General features: G+C 36.9%; 1 protein-coding gene across 2 annotated transcripts; it reads left to right on the top strand.

The window, feature by feature from the left end:
• Positions 1 to 9,311: 9,311 nt before the first annotated feature.
• On the top strand, positions 9,312 to 22,287 carry Smp_124820.1 (putative chromosome region maintenance protein 1/exportin; the record flags this gene model as incomplete). Of its 2 annotated transcripts, XM_018794090.1 has the most annotated exons (14): positions 9,312 to 9,383; positions 10,438 to 10,761; positions 10,797 to 10,903; positions 10,936 to 11,341; positions 11,379 to 11,452; positions 11,490 to 11,834; positions 12,625 to 12,789; positions 16,734 to 16,805; positions 18,147 to 18,326; positions 18,367 to 18,504; positions 18,586 to 18,771; positions 18,866 to 19,216; positions 21,186 to 21,336; positions 22,283 to 22,287. In XM_018794090.1, exons 2-14 carry the CDS (start codon positions 10,455 to 10,457, stop codon positions 22,285 to 22,287), a joined length of 2,487 nt encoding a protein of 828 aa, XP_018648538.1. In that variant the 5' UTR covers positions 9,312 to 9,383; positions 10,438 to 10,454. The 2 variants fall into 2 exon arrangements, with proteins under 2 accessions (XP_018648538.1, XP_018648537.1); XM_018794091.1 differs by having other exon boundaries at positions 10,438 to 10,903.
• Between the last annotated feature and the right edge of the window lie 715 nt (positions 22,288 to 23,002).

Raw genomic sequence — 23,002 nt, 5'->3', positions numbered from 1 at the left:
ATAATATGTTTGGTGGTTCATTGTCTAGATAAGCTGGTTTTAGCCCATCAATACTAATCTAATTGGAGTTTCCTTGTTTTTGTACCAATAAATGTTTTCTTGAGATAACTTCGTGTGGGCCTTCCAATAGAAGACTAAGTGGTGCTTTTACTTCGCTACACTTTATCAAGATGTCCGTGCAAGTGTTAAGACATTTATGTACATGTATCACTAGTGGGTGTTCCCGAGTATTAATTGGTTTAACTTTGGATATTCGGTCCCGTAGATAGTCTACGTAACTTCGCAAGTCATGCTCTCTATTTTCTGTATTGAGCCGTCATCTCGTGTAATCTCGACTAGAGCCAAAAACATATCTTCGGCAAGCAAAGAAACCGCCCAACAATTTCGTAGAACTGGGAAGACTATGAATTAAATCGACGATAGCAGTCTGTGGCATTTTTATCAACCATCAAGTCGGTATTAAAAACATAAAAATAATACAAAAAGGCTTTTCCAACTACAAAAAGAAGTGAGTAGCTGAAGCTTTCCATATATCGCTCAATCCTATTACCCTCAACAGAAAAGAAGGTCTCACTGTCCATCCGACATGAACCATCTATCCGAGGTAACATGTCCAATTTTATTCACATCTCACACCATTATCGTACATACAAGCCAACTTTACCCTTCCACACAACGAAAGTCTCTTTTTTCATCCTTTAACATACAGACATGCACAAAAATGCGGACATGCCTTACATGAATTATCTCGCCGAATATTCTTGTTTCGTTCTTTTGTAGTACATAACCTTGGGTTAATTTCACTTGTTTATCGAGTCCCTGAAGAAATGGCTTACACCGAGTCACGAAACGTCAAAAAATCAAAAATAAGTTTTTCTATTCATTGTAATATTATAAACATATTGCTTTTGTTCATAACGATCTACTCAATGCTCAGTTTATTTGAAACTATTTAGTCGAACCTTGGTAATTATAGCTATTTCTGTACAAGCACTGATAAACTTTTCCGTTCGCCTGAGGGTCGTCCCAAAGACTAGTTCTGCCGCTGAATGCTGTGAGTCACTTTCGACAGCTGTTCATGTTTGCAACATACCTAATCGTAGGAATTCTGTATATTGGCTTGGGTTGTAGCATGATATTGGGGCACCCTTCAACTAACAGTGGAAACGTTCTACCATTCTATTAACCTGAGGATGATATGCAGTACACTGTGTTCTTTTGGGGCCTAGAAGTTTAGGTAAGTCGAATAGTTCAGATTAAAGTTACGCTCCTTTGTCGGTCGGTATTAGTATAGGTGTACTGAAAACGGTCACCCATTTCTGAATGGAAGCTTTAGTCACTGTTTCAGCTGGGGTGTCGATTATCATTACGACTACTGGAAACCTCGTGAGTCTATCTGTGCATTTAAATAGATAGTCAAAACCGTTAGAAGGGGGTTAAGGATTTATCAAATTGATATAATCATGGGTGAAACGTGCATCATCCTCTAAGATGACTTTGTGTGATGGTTAACCTCTAACTGTTAACACGCCGAAACACCGCCTAACCCATCTATGTACACCATTTTGTAAATTTACTATTTATATCGAGCTTTTGTGCCAGGATGAAACAAACTATGAAAGGTATCGCTTTGGTTGTCACAGTAAATCAAAATGCAGTCAATAGGTGGTGGTAGCTGCTTTATTTTGAGACTAGAGTTTCTACTGTAAGTAGTTTTTGAAGTTCTTCACCCTCTTTCTGTCTCTTTACGCCTCGAAATTCAATGTAGGTCGTCATGGCATACTCATTTCCAGTCAGTTAAGTTCAGAACACCAACAACAGCCGCTGCAATATGAATCGTTATTCCCAAACATACTAGGTTCATATACTAATCATGCAGACCATATCGTACCACAAAGTAGAAAATAACATTCGTACAAGATTTGGCCAAATATGGCTGTGAATAGGGGGAACAGCAATTAATGGACTAGGGATAATTCAAGAATGGTAAATCGTATAGTAATAGTCTATAGGCCAAAATAAAGCTTATAATAAGAGGGACACGAATATGAATAGTTTAGTTACTTAACAATTAAACAATAGGAAATATCCATATTACATTGGTCCATAAGTAGTCCTCAAAAGTTACCCTTCATAATTCTTTTCGGGATGTAACAAAAAGCGGGTAAAGGAGAACGGTAATTTGGATAAAACATTGCAGATACTTGGGTCAGTTTATCCGTCAGCTATTTAACAGCCTCAACAGCCACAGAAGTAAGCCTAAACTCCTCTGGGAATCTCTCAATGGTTGTACTAATTATGCACAAACATGTGTGAATCGATGATAAATGTTATTTTAATCTGGAGGACATCTAAGTTATATTAGGGAACTTGGTATCGGGCATTGCTTAATAGTGTCCATTTCTTTGATCGATTTAACCCTGTCTGAGCTTATAGTGTGCCTGAGAAATCTTAAAAATCGAACATCGAAAACACACGTAGGCGTATGTTAATCCCATTTTCATCCAGCCTTTTTAACATTGCTCTCACATGATCTTCGTGTGATTGTAAATCGGAACTGACGATTGACAAATATTTTATCTTTCCCTGTGCAAATGACATAGCCCGAATCAAACTATCCACAAATCTTTAAAACCTTTGTGCTGCGTTCCTCAGGCCAAATGGCATGTGTATAAACTCGAAAAGTCCAAAGGTTGTGGTAATGGCTGTCTTGGGGATTCATCCTCGGCTACTGGGATAAAGTGATATGCCCCGAGTAAGTCAGTTTTAGTAAATATGTCGATATCCTGCAAGCCGTTTTTTAAATATTGGATGTGAGGTATTGGGTATCTATCTGTTGCTGTTTGGTGGTTGAGAGATTTGTAATCCCTGCACTGTCGCCAATCGCCATCGTTTTTATTTCGCACCATGTGCAAAGATGATGCTCATTGGCTATAAGATGGATAGTTAACACCAAGGTGTATCATGTAGTCGAATTCGGCTTTAGCTCTTTTAAGCTTACCTCGTGCAAGTCTCCTGGGTTTAGCAAACACAGGTGCGCCTTCAGTTTTGGTTGTATGACTTGCCTTTAGTTTACTTTTGTAAAGCTGATAGTTTGACTTGGTTAGGTATGAAGATTCGCGAGTATATCCCGGAATTTTTCAGTTGTCACTGGCAACGTTTATATCGCATTTATAGAAGTGATATGACACTTTTGCCTTTTGTTTAACTTGAAGTTTCTTTCAGTGTCAAGAGTCACCTTTTATTGTCGACTAGAAATTTATATCTCTCTAAAAAGTATATTCCCAGTATTGCCAAATCTTAATCGGCTATGACAAACACTCAAGGTGATCGTCTCTTAAACCGCAAGTCTGGAGTCAACATTTTCTGCAAAAACCTCGCAATTTTAGTTTTGTTGGCGGCTTGATGTGTAACTGGGGGACGTTTAATGACCCAGCTCAATATTTTTCTGAGGAATGATACTAAATGCCGCACCACTATCCACCAAAGCTCAAGCCTGAATTTATTTCTCCAGCATAAATTAAGCATCTATTTAGGAACCCCTCCTCAGTCGTCGCGACAAGTAAAGAGATTATTCGTTTTAAATATTTTTGGGAATCTGTCTGGCCCAGGCACAGAGTTGACTGCACTTGATGATTGGCACCAAACTTCCAGTGATATCAACAGAACTGTCCATTTTTTATGGACGTTTGTTACTTGCTCTCTGACTTCGATCTCAATCTGTATGTGGCCAATATGTTCATATAATATGAACGGAGCAAAATAATGACTACAACACAAATAATTTGTGATAAGAAACAATTCATATAAATATGCATACGAAAAATATGTTAGGATAATCAGGAAGTTTGCTTTAACGACAAAGCGAAAAAATAGGCGAAACAGAGATTAGATCTTGTTTTAAATAGGGTTCACCGATCTCCTGCTGCTGGGCACTAGTAGTGAATAGGTATTTGTTTAGGTCATGAAACAGAAGCGTTAGAGCGAGAGATTATCTTTTTCAAACATACAGAGCTTTTCAACCTTCAATATAAAACAATAAAAATTATGATGCCTACGCAAAATAAGGAAGTGAATGAATGCTTAAGCTACAATGTTTTGTCATCATTAAGATGTGTGCGGGAAAGTCTTGGCTAAACATCCTAAGTTTCTGTAGTAGTTCTACACAGCATTTCAAACTCAGATCAATATTCACAGGATTATATACATATACTCCACGGAAAATTGGACGACAGTACCGGAATGCCTGATAGAAATGGCATTAAAGGTTTCAGGGATTCGCACAGAAAAGTCATTGTGTAAAAAAAGGTATCGAGCAGGAGGAATGTAATTTTTTTTAAGTAGTTACAAAGTGTTTGCATAACATAAACATAGCCTTTAATCATCCATTTGTGTCTTTAGGCGTGTTTTGAGATCTTAACTCTCTTCTCGTCTGGTCTACAAGTATTCTGTCTACGCCGCACTTCCCCTGTATTTAAAATCTCCTCTCTGGCTGGTGACCGTTGTAACTTCATCGCCATGATCTACCACACACAACTTACAAATAGGCTTGTGATTAACGTTCCTCAAAACGACACCCTCATGGTTGTTGAAGCTTTAGAGAAGGATAATTGAAAGATGTTGCTTGGATATCTAGATGGAGTATGGTTGCGTTCAGGAACCCTGACTTTAACAAGGATTTTGACGAATTTCCGTACAACAGGTTGTTATCTAAGCCTAGTGAGAGATGGCTTGAAAGTAACGTATGTGTATAAATGGTTGCTTGTTTATACACCTAAAAGAAGTACATGCTAGCTCTAAGTCGACGAGGTGGAAATATGGGCTTGTTAAAGTACCCCGGGGTAAGTCTTTGGCATAATTTGTCCCTCCTATACGTAAATAACCTCCATAGTTTACTATCATAATCTATTTTGTTAGGTGCTGACTCTATCAATGTTTAGAAAGTGATGAGAAAAGGAATAAGAAAGCTAAAGCTTCAGAGTGACGTATAGAACTTACTTAATCGGTTTGGGACTTGTTTTACGATTTCTTAACCTGACTTGGTGGTTGAGCTACCCTTCTCTTCTGGGACTCCTGAAGTACAAACAAAGCATGGTTGGTAAAACAGTTTGTTTAACGGTAGAAGAAAGACTATGTATGGTCACTTGTTCATGGAACGAGACACTGTGTTTGTTTCATTTTCACGTGTCCATTTTCACTTACCATCACCACTGGTATTTAAACGAACAGTATTCGCGAACAAGAAGCAATTTTCCAAGCCTGCCTGGAGACTGCATAGACGAAAACGAACGGACAATAACACGCGGCACAAATTTGTTGATAATGATTACAAGTCAAAATCACTCGCTCACCACAGTAACAGCTAGGCAACAATGTCCGAATATTATCAACAATAGCAAATTACATCAGCACTCCTATTTGGCATAGTATGATCGCTGTATACGTATTCACTGAGTAGCGGGGCCTGAGATGACCAAATATGGCAGAAACAAACATGTGAGAATTAAAACCTTGAACGGTGAGAGCAAGCTAGATAATTAGTCCCAATACCGCAGCTACGTTAATATTGATATATACCCTTAACTCAAAATTCGCGGTTAATCTTCCTGAATAGTAGTATATATTTTAATCGATAGTTCGGTTATAGCTCGGTTTTACTTCTCTGACCCTACAGAATCACTTCCACACAATTTTATAACGTCTCCAAATTCTCTAGTACGGCCCAGAATAAGAATAGTCCATCCCCTTTGAAATGCTGTCATATGGCAACACGTTGACTACTGCATTCAGAGAAATCCTGATCACAACTTTTTCTCAACCAAGGTATCGTTTGTGGACGCGAGGTAGCAAAAAGAGAACGTTGATACTTAGACTGAAATGGTGGGTACAGAGGACCAACCCAGATGAGTGTAAAGACTTTTACTCTAAATGATCCCCATGGGCTTCCAGGGCTGTTCTTACTGGATAACCTTGAGTACGAGCTTTCCGTGTTAAAGGTTAGAGGGATGTCATCCAAAGCAAACGAACCGCCTCGGTTTGAAGGCTGAAGAAGTATCATAACCTTCACTCAAAATAGCCTCCTTCGACGTTCTTACGCTGATTTATATCAGACCACAGATAGGTTAAATCGTGTATTCGGGAGGCCTTGAAGTGAATGTTTACTGTAGATCCATGACCTATATTCCAACTCAACGACTCGTAACCCGGGTAGCATTATTAAAAATAGAAATGCATCTGAAGGTACGAATATGCAATACACAAATGGCTTTTAAGCGGGCCCATAAATTCAACAGATAAACGAAAATGAGTATAAATGACTTCACTTTGATCTAAATATGAGCAATCAACAACTAGATAATAATTATATGAGAATTCAAAGATAACAATAAAGGTCACTCGTCAATTTACTAAAAAGAAAGATGAGTGATTATAGTTTTCAATAGCTATACACGTCTCTAACAGGTGGGAAGCGTGACGTCCATCCCTTGGGGATATCTGTTTCTGCGAGTAGTACAGTAGTAACGTAGCGCGTTATATATTGATGTTCACTGAAACAACAACACAACAGCCAGGACCGGTAAGTGCCTCTGAAGTAAGAACGCGGTGTACTGGAACAACAGATATCTTTTTAAAATTGAAAGATGTGGTTAGAGCATAAAAAGGGAAACTTATTACAAAGCAGTTTTACTCGTTTTTCTGCAGTTTCAGATCGCGTGAGGCTTCTTCCTCCTCTTCCAGTACGTTTACTCTTTGTTGCCATGCAATAAGAAAAACAAACTCGCATTAGTAACGTCACATGTGATGATTTTTATTGCCGTTACAGTACAGTCGCTAGATCTGGCCTCCACCGAAGTACATTGAATAAGTAAAACAAAATGAATAGATTGATAAACCGAATGATAGCAAGAAAAATATCGAAAGCTGAATTTAAACACAAAATAAATGACTCTAAGCCCATAGGAATCAAAATATTTAATGAATTTTTAAGCAAGGACATCGAAAAACGCCGACTTTACATACAAATAAAGATAACAAGTTATCATGCAAAACGTAACATGAAGGCGTTTTCAAGCATGTTCACACTAAAACATACGCGAACATTATTACTAAAGTAGTTGCAAGACTAGTCATCAATTTACCGAAGAGCGTATAATGAGGATGTATAACCAAGCTTTGATTGTTTCACTAAGGCAGTGGGGCTAGCAGGGTTGCTTCAGATAGCTCTGAAAGTGGATAGTGGTGGAATAGATCTACTACCTGAAGTAAAAAATTTCGACCCTGAGTATTCGAATGAAGTCATCTGGCTGTTGAATGATACTTAAGCCATTTAATCCGCACCTCATCAGTTGGCAATCAGTGTTTGTAGGTAGACCATGAAATTAGGATCTTTTGGGTGCAAAGTACTTATACAAGACTGGGTAGAACCCGTATCTACACTCAATCTCAGTAGCAAGCAGTAGGAAGTAGTCACAAAGTTCGTGTACTTAGGCAGCTATGTAGGTGCTGGTGGCGTCACGAGTGATGGATTGATCCAAGTGTTAAGAAAGTTCGAGCGGTCTATGTCAAATCAGACTATCGTTGTCATTGTCATGATGCTAGTCTGGCTGATGAAACGTAACCTTCCCAAGATGAGGAGATTTAGAAACTCCTGCTGGATCACTGTTTCCCCAGAAGGATTGAATATATTTAGAGACAATACTGTATTAGTAATACGGAAGTTTGTGAATGTGTGTTTGAGTGTGATATTCATATCCCATTCGGTATCGCTATTTTGAAACACAGGCTTTGGTGGTTTGACCACGTGTTACGAGCATCATCCCAGTGGACTTCACATTGTCCATTAGTTGACGACTTTTGAACTTGTTAGAAAAAGCAAGGATGCAGCGAGTTTATGACAAGGGTCTGTGGTGTGAATGAAAATTGTATGGTAAAGGTACCTGTCAGTCCATCACGACTTCTTGTCTAGGGTATGAGAGATGGTGATGCTCAGTGGCTTGAGACATTGTTAGAAATTACTCACAATAGAGGGCAATAATTTTCATTTACTTCCAACACATTTAACTGAAAGGATTGTTCTTGATTGCACTTTTCCTAAGTGAATCGTTCTGTCATAACATAGTACTGTAACTTATTTTTATTTACTTATTTGTCTAGACTATACACATCCTCCTATCCACGTCTTTGCTCCTTTTTACTCCCCTGTTTGTGATGTGCATTTATTTTGGTACCTAATTTTACAAGTAATCATGTATTCAAATAAATGATTATATAATGCTGGCACATCACTTCTTCTTCCCCTAATTTTTAAAGGAAAACATACGTTTAGAACATTCCCTATAGTCCATAGCAAGCTTAGCTTCATGGTTTCTTCTTTTAACTGTGTAGAGGTAGGCCAGAATTATTCCTAATTTTATGTAGACACTTAGTAGTCTCCCACTAACCTAAATTTCCTCGACACTCTCGTTTTATGCAGAATCGCGTGAATATTGTTGGATCACAGGGAACAGTTTCGTGGTATCAGCCAAAGTACCTATTATATGGTGGCTATGTTGAATAACTTCACGATCACCGCCGAATCCTTTTGATGACAGGATTCTGGTGTAGTCCATTAACGTTGATGGTCTCAATCGAATGATGGGAGGCCTACTCGAGTTAAACGGGAACGCTGTAACGAACCAGCTAACTTCGAAGTCACACTTCGTGGTCAGCATCTAACGTGGATTACCCCTTTCACGTATTTAAGCACTATGCCTGCTTTGAAGACCGTATAACATAAAAGATATTATTACGTAAATGTATTGGTAAGAATGAGTACATAGAAGATAGCGAGACCACTACCACATGCGCCAGTTCATGGTATGTGATTAACTGAGGCATGTTGGTGGTCCTTGACTTTGACAGGGGTCAATGATCTGTTCGATATTCAGTGGCCCAACTGCCGGATGATATGTCTACGACTCAGTGACATTTCACTGCCCCTACACTGGTTTTTACCATCAAACTTACTGTGGATGCTGCTTGCGTAATTTACGATGTACGTATTCCCATACATTTGACGTACCTGAGTTCTGATCATAATTGTTGTATGGTAAGTAAATATTAACAATACTTGGACACTATTACATAGGGGCAGACTTTAATCGAGTTTAGTGACGCTTTGCTAAGTGCAAATAAATGCAAGTCCTAGCAACGTTGATTAGGGGCGTCCCGACCACACTCGTCTCGCAGAAGCATTCAAATCTTTTACGACCTGAAACCGTGTTAGTATTGCAACGAAACTTTATATCCTTTAGCATCGGTTGTTGAATATTGTCAATGGATGGCCTTGAGGAGTCTGGTATTTCGCACGTGAAACCGGTCACAAACCGGTTTTCCTAGCAGACGTACGGGTTTGAAATCTACTGAGGGCTTGATTGTTTTTGTTCTCAATAAGTCTCCATTCCTCAAGATATAGTTTGTAAGTCAACCCTTAGTATTTTGGTGTAGTCGGATGATTCGAATGGATTGATCGATCCGATAAATTTCAATTCGCTTACAAACAAAATAGGTTATCACAAAAACCTAATGTAAACACTGTCGTAACGATTTTCAGGGTGATTGTAATCGTATAACTAAGACTCGAGCTAAAGACACCAATCTACTGTTTAAGCAATAACAGTCAATTGATGTCTTAAGACACCAAAGATAAGCTATTATATATCCGCCACGAGATTTTCGTAAAAAGTTTAGAACGGTGTTAATCATGTTACAGTAAGTTGTTATTTCCGAAAAAATTAATAAAACGTCCCCATTCTAGGATACTTGTCACTAGTTAATATTCTAAGTCTTGGTCCAAGTTCTAAAATCATCACAGATGATGTTCATAAAATCTTTGTCCATTACGTTTTCCGTGTTTTAAAACACCTCCAACTATTGTAGTAAATGGTGTGTAAAGTTATGGAATCATGATTCACGGTTTGCACTCTATATATGTAGGCTGGAGCATACGTTTAGTTATAATTCTAGCTTTTATTGTCTCACTAAAATTCGTATTTAGACAGCCTCCATCATCCTTTTGAAGTTCTTTTCTTTTAAAAAGGTAGGGCAAAAAGTAAGGGTTATTTTTCTCAAAACAATTCATTTAGTTATTAATCAGTTATTCGAGCATAGCGTGGAACGTAATCATCCAGCTTAAATCCCTTTAATACATAGTGAATATGAAGGTAGTAAGGTTGAATATTTCTACTTAAATGCCCTTGAAATTTCAACTCAAGGTACTGAACAACTAACAACTTTACTACATTGTTTCCACGTAATTACAATTTCTTTCAATTCATGTGAATTTGTCACTAGATATTCAAATAGCTGCATGTATCAGGTTGTAAGCTTTTTACATGTTAGTTGTGATCGAACTGGTGCAAATGTTAAAACGACACAAAACTTTTATATTACGTTTAGTTACAACTTCACGATACATGCCACCAACGTCACCGATGGCAGTAATATCGGAGTCTGCTGCCGCCCAACTTTTAGATTTTTCTCAGCGCCTCGATATTGGACTTCTAGACCGTGTTGTAAACTGTATGTATCATGAAGCAGGCGATCAACAGAAAATCGCAGAAAAAGTCCTGAATACACTCAAGGAACATCCAGATGCATGGATGCGTGTAGATTCGATTCTAGAATTCAGTTCAAACCAAGAAACGAAATATTTCGCCCTTCAGATACTTGAAGCATTAATCAAAACACGTTGGAAAGTCCTAGCTCGACCACAGTGTGAAGGTAACCAGTACTGTAACCCAAAACTGTCTTTTTAGGTATCAAGAAGTACATTGTTGGTTTGATAATCCAAACATCGTCTAGTTCGGAGCTCTTGGAGTCGGAGAAGACGTATCTTGGCAAGTTAAATATGATTCTGGTTGAGGTAAAAAAATTTGATGACTTACTCTCCTTCAGATATTAAAACATGAATGGCCTAATAACTGGTCAACATTCATTAGTGACATTGTTGGGGCAAGTAAGACAAACGAATCTTTATGTCAAAACAATATGGTCATCTTGCGTCTTTTAAGCGAAGAAGTTTTCGACTTCTCTTTGGGTCAAATGACTCAAACAAAAGCCAAACATTTAAAAGACTCTATGTGTCAACAGTTCAGTTTGATTTTTCAGCTTTGTCAATATGTCTTGGAAAATTCCCAAAATGCATCTCTAGTTGTGTCGACGCTGGAGACGTTACTTCGTTTTACGCACTGGATTCCCTTAGGATATATATTTGAAACTAATCTAATACAAACCTTAGTATTTAAATTCTTCAATGTCCCTCTGTTCCGAAATGTTACTTTGAAATGCCTTGCTGAAATAGGTATGTTTTATTTTTGTATTGATTTATTTTTGTTTAGCGGGTGTATTAGTTGACGAATATGAGACCCAGCTAGTAGAATTGTTTGTTTCTACTACCGATAAACTAAAAGAAGTGAGCCAGTCCATATTATTTAGTAATTGTTATACAGATGTTGCCTTTAGAAACACGGCTAAAAGAAGCATATGAGCGCGGAAGTAATGATGAACAGAGTTTCATCCAAAACCTGGCAATTTTTTACACAACATTCCTCAAAGGTCATAGCAGTCTCGTCGAAAAACCTGAGCTTATTTGGAAATTACAAGATGCTTATGCTTACCTCTTGATGCTCTCCGAAGTCGAGGAAAGGGAAATATTCAAGATTTGCTTAGAATACTGGAATATTTTGGTTTCTGATCTATATCGAGAAAGTCTTACAACTACGGTAGTTGGAACATTGGCTGAATCCACCACTGGTGAAGGTCGAAGTAAACAATATGCACCGATTTTGTCTAAGGTATTCCCCATTTTATTTAAAGATTTATTCTAATGGAGGGTTAATACGATTGCTTTTTTCACTTTTTATCGATGTATCGGTACTGGAAACAGACACTGATCACAATTTCGCCTGCGGGAAAGTGCTGTTAACCTAGTCATGACAATTGAACAAAGTTTGTCTTACTTTTGGAGTCTTACGACCATTATGAATAGTGACATTAGTAATAACATTAAAAGGGTCTCCTTTTGCAAGCTCATCATAATGAAATAATCTAAGTAAATATTCTGATCCTTCAATTCTGATGCCGAATTTCGCTTGATTTGGGAGTTGTACACCTTAAGTATTATTCCAAAATTATTCCGTATAATAAATTAAAATAGGCCATTTTTAAAAAAAGGACGATATGATTCATTGTTGGGATGCACATATTTCCTACTACATCATGGTCACGTATTTCCACCGCCCAGATTTTCAAGTCTTTCTCCTGTCGTTACTGAGTTTTTACACATCTTATTACTAATGTATGTGCTTTTTCGTTTATTGTTTTCTCTTTCAAAGGGGATTGTTTAATAGTTTGTACATATTAACATCATATGATGTCTTTCATTTATAGAAGGGGTAACCTTTGTGTTATCATCGTACATTTACGCTGTTGCTTAGCTACCAAATTCTATAGGTCAAGTTTTTGTGCCACGTTATGACTAAAAGTCATTTAGTTGCATCATGGTAACCCGTTTTTTTCGTTACAACCATCGTAAATATTTCGAGTTTATTTGAAATTATTTCTTGACAACTTTCCTATTCGCAGCTTCGAAGAATCATGATTTCACGCATGGCTCGTCCTGAAGAAGTACTTGTAGTTGAAAATGAACATGGTGAGGTTGTCAGAGAGTTTATGAAGGATACGGACAGTCTTAATTTGTACAAGAGCATGCGCGAAACATTGGTATACTTAACTCATTTAGATTATTCTGTAAGTCCCATTTAGTTTTATTCGCATGTTTAGATTACTGCTTTTTCAAGTACACTTGCAAGTTCAAGTGGCTGCAATTATCAATATAATTCAAATCAAATTTAATTCAATATAAATTAGTCCCTGTATTTCATTCACTTTACATATGGCATTTGGTTAGTCTGCAGAAATATTCATCATGATCAGGACATGATCTCTTGAACCTCTTTTAACGAAATAGATTACTTGTCGAATTAACAATTAAATAAATGATTTGGTGAACTAAACAGAGAAGATTTGAAATTTAGTTAACAAAAGTCCGTTCGACTTTAAACCATTGTTTTCGTTTATACAGTAATTTCGGTATGTATAGTTTGATGGCTAAACCACTAGACTTTTCACTAAACTTCATGGTTGTATGTTTCAATCGCACCCTTATTTTGGTTGAGATAGTTGACTATCATTACTGGCTCTTGTACCAGAAAGTTTTAATGAAAACGGTGTACATTATTTGGTAGTGAGTCATCACAAATATCCAAGTATAACAAACAGTTAAAACACTTAAAATGTACGAGTTAATTTCTGATCCTCGCATCCTTTGCTTGGCGTTATGTTATGTTGAGCATTAGTATAAAATTCATCAAATATACTTAGGATTTTATTTTATTATTTAAACACATAAATATTGGTACAAAGGGGCACCAGATACATATGCGTCGCACAAATCTCATTTGATTTGTGTGAGGGCTGTGATACTGCCCAGGTGCCCAAACTGAAGCAGGTGGTTTTCTTAGGGGGCCACACCCGGAGCCTTTGACCTAAAGGTCTGATCTACAAGGCAGTGGAGCAACGTCGAGAGGTGCAGTCCCATGGTAGCCGGTGACCAATGATAGGTTCATACGCCATTTGTTCCTTCAGGACACTGGAACCCATGTACACCATTGGTTTGGAATCAGGGTTTTCCAATTCCCCTAGGTGAACTTTCCGTGCCCACCAACCCTGTTAAAGCGCCAGGTATTCGCTTATCGTCCTCTCAATTTCGTAAACAACACCCCCGCCACGAGAAGGCAGTGAGTAGGACTTCCCTGGCAGAGGCTATATATTCGCGTGGCCATGTGAGAGCATTTGGAGAGGGAGAGCGGACTCTCCCCACTCTCGGTCGTACCAGGGCATTTGGGGGCCTTACTTTACTTGTGTACCTATAACCTTGTACAACCCAGAAGGGTAAATACCATTCATTAACAGGTCTTTTAGCTAAACTGTGGTTCACACTTGTATATACTCACGCCTGTTACCCCTCGTGGAACATAGACCACCGACCAGGATTCTTCAACCTAATCTGTCCTGGGTTCTCCTTTCCAGTTGTTTCCAGTTATTATTCATTCTTCTGATGTCTGACTCCGATTCCCGATGCAACATGTTCTTTAGTCTTCCCGTCTTCCTCTTGCCTTCAGGATTCCAAGTTAAGGTCTGCTTCGTAATGTACATTGATAATTTCTGCAATATATGTCCTATCAACCTCAAGCTTATTTTCCTAATTTTTTTTCAACTGAAAGCTGGTTTGTTTTTTCCTACAATAGGTTGTTGTTAATAGCATCCAGCCAACGGGTCCGGCGCATCTTGCGTAGACAGTCGTTTCTAAAAACCTTTACCTTTCTGATGACGGTTATAGTAGGTATCTAAATTTCAGCTCCGTACAGTGTAACTGTCTTGACGCTTGTATTAAAAGTTCTGGATCTGACGTTGGCTGACAGTTGTTTTGAGTTCCATATGTCCTCCAGTTGTAGAAATGCCGCCTTCGCTTTGCCACTCCCTCCACAGCTGCATCAGATCCTCGTTGTTTATTAACGACGCTGCTTAGGTGCGTGGAGGATTCTTCATTTTCTAGGACCATGTCACGAAGTGTGACTTGGTTTGTTCTGAGTGTGTTGTTTTTTAGGGTCTTGCCTTTTCCCTGATGAATGTTGAGATCTGCTGCGACGGAAGCCGTTGTTACACTGACTGTCTTCGCCTGGATTTGTTACTGTTTGTTATAAAAGGGCTAAGTTTGAGAAATCCAAATCATCCAGTCGTCACCAAGGTATCTAATGTATTCTGTGCTTCCACTCAGATGTGGGAGTCTTCGTAATCCAGTCAACTACCAGAAGAAAGAGGAAGGGGAAGAGTAGGCAGCATTATCTGACTCCGGTCTTCACTTGGAATGCGTCTTTCAGTTGTCTTTCATGCACGACTTTGCACTGTAGACCGTCGTATGAATTCCGTTTGATGTTAACGATCATCTTAGCTACTCATACCATAGTGTCGAAGAAGTTTCCATAACACCCTCCTATCCACACTGTCAAATACATTCTGATAGTCAATGAAGTTGATGTATAGTGACGAGTTCTATTCAATTGATTGTTTAACGATGATCCGTGGTGTTTCGATTTGGTCTGCGCACGACAGCCATTTACAGAATCCGGCCTGTTGATGTGGAAATCGGGCGTCTACTGAATCTTTCATTCTGTTCAGCATTACTTTGTTAAAAACTTTCCTGGTACTGATAGTAGTGTGTATTCCTCCGTAGTTAGTTGTCGCACTTGCTAAGATATCTTTTCTTTGTTGTCTTGATGAAGTATCCTTATTTCCAACTTGTTGGCACTTGTTCTTCTTCTCAAACCTTTTTGAATAGAATATAAAGCATATTTGCAGTTACTTCTATGTCCGATTTTCAGTGCTTCAGCTAGCATGTTATCTGGTCGTGCTGCTTTCTCACTTTTCATTTGTTTGATAGCCATTCTGACTTCGATTGTTGGTGAAGTGACATCTATAGTAAGGTTGTTTTCTACGGAATGGGGTAACTGACCCCACGTCCAACCCTCCTCCTTTATCCGGTCTTGGGATCCAGGGTAATACTAGAAGAGCTATAGGCGGAGTTACCCTTGTATATATGTGTTACAGTAATTCTGGACTGTTAAAACTCTGATTAATGAAACAAAATTGAATGCTTTACGCGTTTAAACTAGGTAACACTTTTTAGGATCGACTACTGTACATCTTCGGATACTCACTGGTGGAATAAAGTGGTAGTTTGATGGCTAAAAATCAATCAAATACGGTAACTGTAAAACCAGTTACAGGTTTAAGTATCTCTTTTTGAGTCACACATTTAATGAGTACTGGTGGTATTACTCAGGTGCTCAATTAAAATTATCTGAATTGTGATCCGAAAATTCAGAGTCAAGAGTTATTAACATTCATCACGTAAACGACGACAATCATTTTAAGTGTAAATAGTTCTAAATCCCTGTTTCATCGTGATCACTACAATATTGTTGCTTCTCACAATGCTGTACGCCATGGTAGGTAGATGCTTATTTGCTAAGTTACTCATGTGATAAGAAACCGAGTTAACTGATCATTAATTGTTCTAAAATGTTTTGACACTTCGTTTGTCATGTCAAAGTAAACTATCAGAATCGGTAGACCAGATACATAACGAATTAATATTATGTGGAGGAATTATGATAAACTCTTCCTATTCGTGGTCAGGAAAACATAACAATATGTTTCCGTTCATGATATCTACCTATCTATCTTCATGTATAAAACTTTGCAACTTTTTCAATAGTACTTGGTAGTTAGTAAACATTCCTCGTAGACGAGTAGAGTAGCCTTATATAACTTTAAGGATGTCTCCATGTTAGAATAATAATTCAAATATAATTAAACTAACAGACTTGCCAGTTTAATTGGTGTCTGGTATTTGTCTATCAAAATTAGTTGGTACGTAATTTCAAACAGTAAATCACATTCAACTCCTTTCCGCTGAATTTTCAGTTCAAAAATCTAAATTGTGGTTAGGTATACCAATGAATATGCACATATCAGATCCTCGAAGAAGCCCTGCTTGTCATTCAACTGGCATTGATTTCTATTCAGGTGCATCACTATACGGTATTATTTAACTGAGTATTTTCTGTTCCAAGACGTTAGCTAGTTCAATCTTGCAACGTTATGAGTGCTTAAATTGTAGTAGGTGTTCACGATGTTTCATTGTTGAAGCAATAGATTTTTTATTGTAAAGTCCTTGGCAGTTAAAATAATCGTCTTTAAATAAGTTATTTTTTTTTTATCGAAAAACATTGTAAGTGCTCCTACTCATTCCGACCGTTCCCAATAAAAAGTTTGATTCTCAGTGTTTTGTTTAAACTGAAGTTTCGAACTTTAACTATCAATAATAGTATAATTATTGTTTATAGGACACAAAAAAGATTATGATCGAAAAGCTGCAACACCAAGTAGATGGACGAGAGTGGTCTTGGCACAACCTTAATACACTTTGTTGGGCGATCGGTAGCATCTCTGGTGCTATGCAGGAAGACGATGAAAGAAGTTTTCTAGTTATTGTAATTCGAGACCTTCTTGGTTTATGTGAACAAAAACGGGGCAAAGATAATAAAGCTATTGTTGCAAGCAATATCATGTACGTTGTTGGTCAATACCCTCGATTTCTGCGCGCACATTGGCGATTCCTAAAAACTGTAATTACAAAGCTTTTTGAATTCATGCACGAAACACATGAAGGTGTGCAAGATATGGCTTGTGATACTTTCATTAAAATTGCTCAGAAATGTCGGCGACAATTAGTAACTGTACAGGTACGTGCATCTTATGAAATATTGATTGCATTATGTAAACACTAAATACATATCATTGTTTGCGTTTCTCTTCCAAAATATGTGGCGTGTATTTTTATAACCGACCAATTTATAAATGAGTTCAGGCGACCATAGGTCAGTAATTGTTACTGGAATCCTTTCATGAAGTTACGAAACTGAATTTACTTTCTCATTCACGTTTAGTAATTTGACAAAGTCAGTAAGTCAGTCAAACTAAGCGTGGTACCTGTTAACTACGTACATCAGTTCAAGTTTCCACATACCATTAGCATGAAGAGGTGAAATTCTTAGGGAAAAGCCCAGAGTAGTAGAGATAATAACAGTTTCAGTGGTATTAAAAAAACAGACATACAAGATACGATTCAAGGAAATATAAATTCGTGAAATATTAATATTATGAGGGACTCAAAAGCTTAGAATCTGGGGAAAACAATGAGTGAGTCCATCCGGCTGTTTGACATTATTGGGAATTTCCCTGATAAAATTTCTGATCTTTAGAATTTTCTATCTAACATGCCTAAAACATATTTTATTCTAGCCGACTTCATTTAGCGAGCTGATGAATGTTGAAAGTAAGGTGGCATTTCATATTCTCATGGAGATTGTCGACTCGTTATAAACATGTTTCCACACCTCATTATCCTGTTCATTTGTAATATATTAATAATTCGATTCCGGTTTTACTGTACAATTCTTGTACTTTTCTTATTCGGATAGTACGGAGAAGCAGTTGAATTTATTGAAGAGATTTTAAAGGAAATTGATATCATAATCAATGACTTACAACCTCAACAGGTTCACACATTTTATGAAGCTGTAGGAGTTATTATCAGTGCCCAACTTGACTCAGCTGTTGAAGCTAGACAAATAGAACGACTTTTCCGATTACCCAATCAAGTAAGTTTTATACTATCCTTTTCGAATTATCTGGGTATAGATTTGGGATGGGATTCTCGTCCAAGCTGCATGCAATATTGACCTGTTAAGGGACTTTGAAGTTGTACAGCAACTTTGTAACTTACTGAAAACAAATCACAGTGCTTGCAAATCCCTCGGACATTCTTATCTTGTTCAGGTAAGCATGGTCATAAATCCTTGATACTTGGTTTTTATTAGTTAGTTAATCTTTTCCTAAAAGAATATATATTCTTTTTAGCTTGGTCGCATTTACCTGGACATGTTAAATGTTTATAAGATAATGTCCCAAAATATTGGCCAGGCTGTGGCTACCAATGGAGAGCAGGTGACAAAACAACCACTTATTCGCAGTATGCGATCAGTCAAGAAAGCGATATTGAATCTGTTATCTTGTTGGATAAAAAGGACTACCGATCCTGTTTTTGTAAGTTGTTTACAAATGTCAGACATTGCATTTATCGAATCTCCGTGCTTAAAATAACGGCCATCATAAATCTTCACTTCTATCTTTTATGTAGGTGGCAGAGAATATTTTACCTCCGCTATTGGATGCCGTAGCTGACGACTACCAAAAAAATCTTCCTGCTGCTCGGGAGGCCGAAGTTTTGAGTTTAATGGCTACCCTTGTTAATCGTCTTGAAGACCATATTCTTCCAGCTCTGCCTCGTGTTTTAGATGCAGTCTTTCAGTCTACTCTAGAGATGATCGATAAAGACTTGGAGGAATTTCCTGAACATCGAACTAATTTTTTCACTCTTCTACAGGCTGTAAATGCTCATTGTTTCTCTGCTTTGTTAAGCTTAACATCTGATAAGTTCAAACTGATTTTAGATAGTGTTATTTGGGCAATCAAACATACTATGCGTCAAGTAAGTTGTCAAACCTTTCATTTCTATTTTGACAGCTTTAATGTCACCTTGTGCATATTAAAGGATACTAAAATTTTGTTATTTTTGTAGCCTGCCACATAATTACCTCACACTAATTTGTTAGACCTCACGAACTATATTTATAACTGTACACATCACTATCTACCAAACAGTCGATGTTCTGATGAGTCATTTTCACTAGATAATTTGGTTATATTCAATCGTATTTTATTTCACTCAAGATCGTACATGAAGTATTTATTGGTCAATTATGCATAATGTATGCAAATAGACCCTTAAGGTGATATCTTTTTGAAATCTGATCACCTGGTCCGCTGTTTTAGTAGCGTTATTTGTCTTACATCAATATTATCACATAATAATTCTGCCACAGCTTTGTTTCAAGGGTATGATAGAATAACTGGGATCTTCCCATGTTGAGTATAATGTCTTGATACCATATAGTTAAAAAGCATGCTGTAACAATATACTTATTTGTTAACTGTGTAGGTATTTCGGTAGGATCACTAGTTGGTTAGCTGAATTTTCTACAATCGTTTCTAGAGGTCGACTGATGATCCACATTGGTCTATGCAACTCTTTGTACAAGTTGATTTATTAACATACTTAGATATTGTCTACGAAAACTAGCTTTAAAAAATAATCCTACATTTGACAGTAGTATGTTACATTTTGATTATTTCAGCCAGGTCTGAATTCTACTGTTCTCTTGAATTTGTCTCTGAAATCTAAAAGTAGGATTTTGTAGGCTTTAACGGCTTCCTATCGAGATAAGTTTAAAATGATTGCTCCGATTATACAGCTTAGATAGAATTTCAACCATTATTTCTTGAGTATTGCCTTTAAAGACTGCCAAAGGTAACTGGTCACACGCTGGTATTCTTTCTGATTTAAGTTTAATGATCTCAACTTTGGTCATATTTAATGGCTTGATACTAATATTTTTTCTGTCTTCTGAACTTATGGTTGTTAACAGTTATTCTATGTACCTCGATCTAGATTTTGTTTTGTTTATCTTGACTCATAATTTTCGGGTTTAGATAAAATGAATGTATGTAAATCGATAACATTGGAGAAAGATACTATTCGTTCTAAATTTCGACCAAAAGTTAACTGTTATAAACTAACTACAATTAGTTTTTATGCATAAAAGAAATTGGAACGTTGACCACTTTTTATTTCCAGGTCTCTATCAATATTGATATGAAAGACTAAACATGACATCGGGTAAACCAGAGTATGACTCTATTATATTACTTACATCATTTTACTGATTCCCCAAACCTCTCACTTTCGTATATAAAGAAGTATTACTACTCCTGTTTTCTCAAAACCACAAAATGTCTCGTCAATCTTATCTGAGCTTAAAAAACAAAATAACACGATAACAAATAAATGAATTTTTGCAGATTTATTTTATTCACTTAATGTGGTGAGTAGTTTCCCAGTAGTATTGTTATGCATAATGAGGAGTAACTGTTTTCGAAATGAAATTCAAATGTGATTTGCAAAGAGAAAGTTTGGCTCTTACGTCACGTAGGTTGTTTACCTTGGAAATACACAGGATACGGCGTTTCACGCTAACTGTATATCCTCCATTGGTGAAATCTTCGTTTCAAAAAATGATCAACTTTCTAAGCTAGGAATAGATTATGTTGATAGAAATTCATTTGCAAAATAGCTTTTGGAGAACAATAAGACTGAAAGCTAGAATTTTTCAATCCAAAGATGAGTAATTTTCATGATTGGTTACGAACACAAGGTCTGAAAAATTAATCGTTTACATGTATGTCATTAGTTATTATTTTATGTTTACTAAAAAGCAACGTAGTTGACGTAAGCGTTGATCATTTCGGTTCGTTTATAATGAACAACAATGTTAATTTCGTTAATAATTGACTTATTCAGTGAGTTGATTCAATCCTATTAACACTTTAATATATTACAGGTCTCAGAAACAGGACTCAACATCTTGCATACAATGCTTGTAAATATGTCTAGTGCGAACTCCGAGAAACGTCAGGTATTCTTTAAAACATTCTTTATGGATATTCTTCAACACATGTTTGCTGTCATTACTGACCGCTCCCAAACAGGAAGTAAGTATTTGACAAACCCAGTAACTTCATTTTATTTGTATGGTCAGTTTTTTGTTTAAATTAAAGTTCACAGATATTTCACTTTCCGAACAAACTGGATTTTTCTACGGATTGTCTCGAGCAGCTTACCGAAAAGCTTCTAGTTACCGTTTCGTATTAGATCACACACCTTGAAAGTGTATTGTCAAAATATCAGTTCACATAACTCGTAGTGCAATGTAAATGGAACTCAGTAGTTCATCAGAAGAGATCACCCTTAAATGTTGGTTTGTATACGACTTTATATTCAATGCCCTAACACGTGTAACATAAATTTTTGGAAATTAGGAACTGATTCAATCATTTATAAACCATCTTACTCTAATAGTTTCTTTCATGTTAACTTAAAATCTTAAGTGGTATATTTTATTTTTTATAAATTTTCCGCTTCAAATGCGTAGAGCAAGTACAAGCTTGTAACTTTATTGCTAAAAATCTGCAAGTTATAATTGCACACAAAATAAGGTCTAAGTATGCTATTCTCAATAAATTCATTAGATATCGAACTAGAAAGGATTGTATCCGTAGACACACAACAACTATATCTATTTTCACCCTACTAATCTTAGCACCTTAGTTATCCCAGCCTAAGCATAAATAATCTATTGTTCGACCGGGGGTGTAATGTTGCGAAGCCTGGTCTCTAACTCGACGACGTTGGATGATTTCGTGTTCAATTATTGTTTTTTCCTTGAAATTTTCCACATATGGCAACTCTGTTTAGTTAATGATAAATTCCATAAAGTTTTCCTCAAGTATCACAAATAGTATTGATTTGGTAAACTGTTGTGGTAGTTCATATTTTCATTAAAAAGTTAAATACCATCATAGGAACGCCAGTGGTATTTTTAATGTCTTATCGTAGATATCAACTTGACTATTTCTCACTATTGTAATACATTTTAGATTTAACTCTTCAGTCATCGCTGCTGGCTTATATGTTCAAAATAGTGGAGAATGACATAATTACAGTCCCTCTTAGCGATGCTCCTGAGTCAACAACCATACAAGGTTCAAAAGCAAATGTACAATATGTACACCAAAGCTTGAGTCAGTTACTAAAGCAAGTATTTCCTCACCTTCAAGAAACGCAGATTCGTGTTTTTATTGATGGACTATTTTCATTTGATCAAGACGTAGCCGCATTTCGTGAACACGTGCGCGACTTCCTTGTTCAGATACGCGAGGTCGCCGGAGAAGATTTATCTGATTTATATTTGGAAGAAAGAGAAGCTGAGATTGCTCAGGCACAAGCAGCAAAACTAAGACGTCATGCTTGTGTTCCTGGAATTTTAGGTCCCCATGAAGTTGATATGTGTGACTAGTTGAAAGAATATTCGACCAATTTTTAGTGCATTTGAATCTTCATATTAAAACTAACATTCCCTGAAATCATACACATATGTGACAACATATATGTCATTTCGATGATAACCAGTAATTTTTCCCCTATATACTGTTGCATTAGAACCACTGGAATCATTATTGTCAACATAACTTTTCCAGAATACAGCATTCGAACATGGCAGCGTTCCACTTGTAATGCAATACTTACATTAAATCTCTGCGAAGCTATACACAGTTACCCTAAAATAATTCTTATTTCAATTGCTAGTTACTTTTTATT

This window comes from Schistosoma mansoni, chromosome 1 (assembly GCF_000237925.1).
Source record: "Schistosoma mansoni strain Puerto Rico chromosome 1, complete genome".
Taxonomy (NCBI): Eukaryota; Metazoa; Platyhelminthes; class Trematoda; order Strigeidida; family Schistosomatidae; genus Schistosoma; species Schistosoma mansoni.
This window is presented reverse-complemented; position numbering and strand designations above follow the sequence as displayed.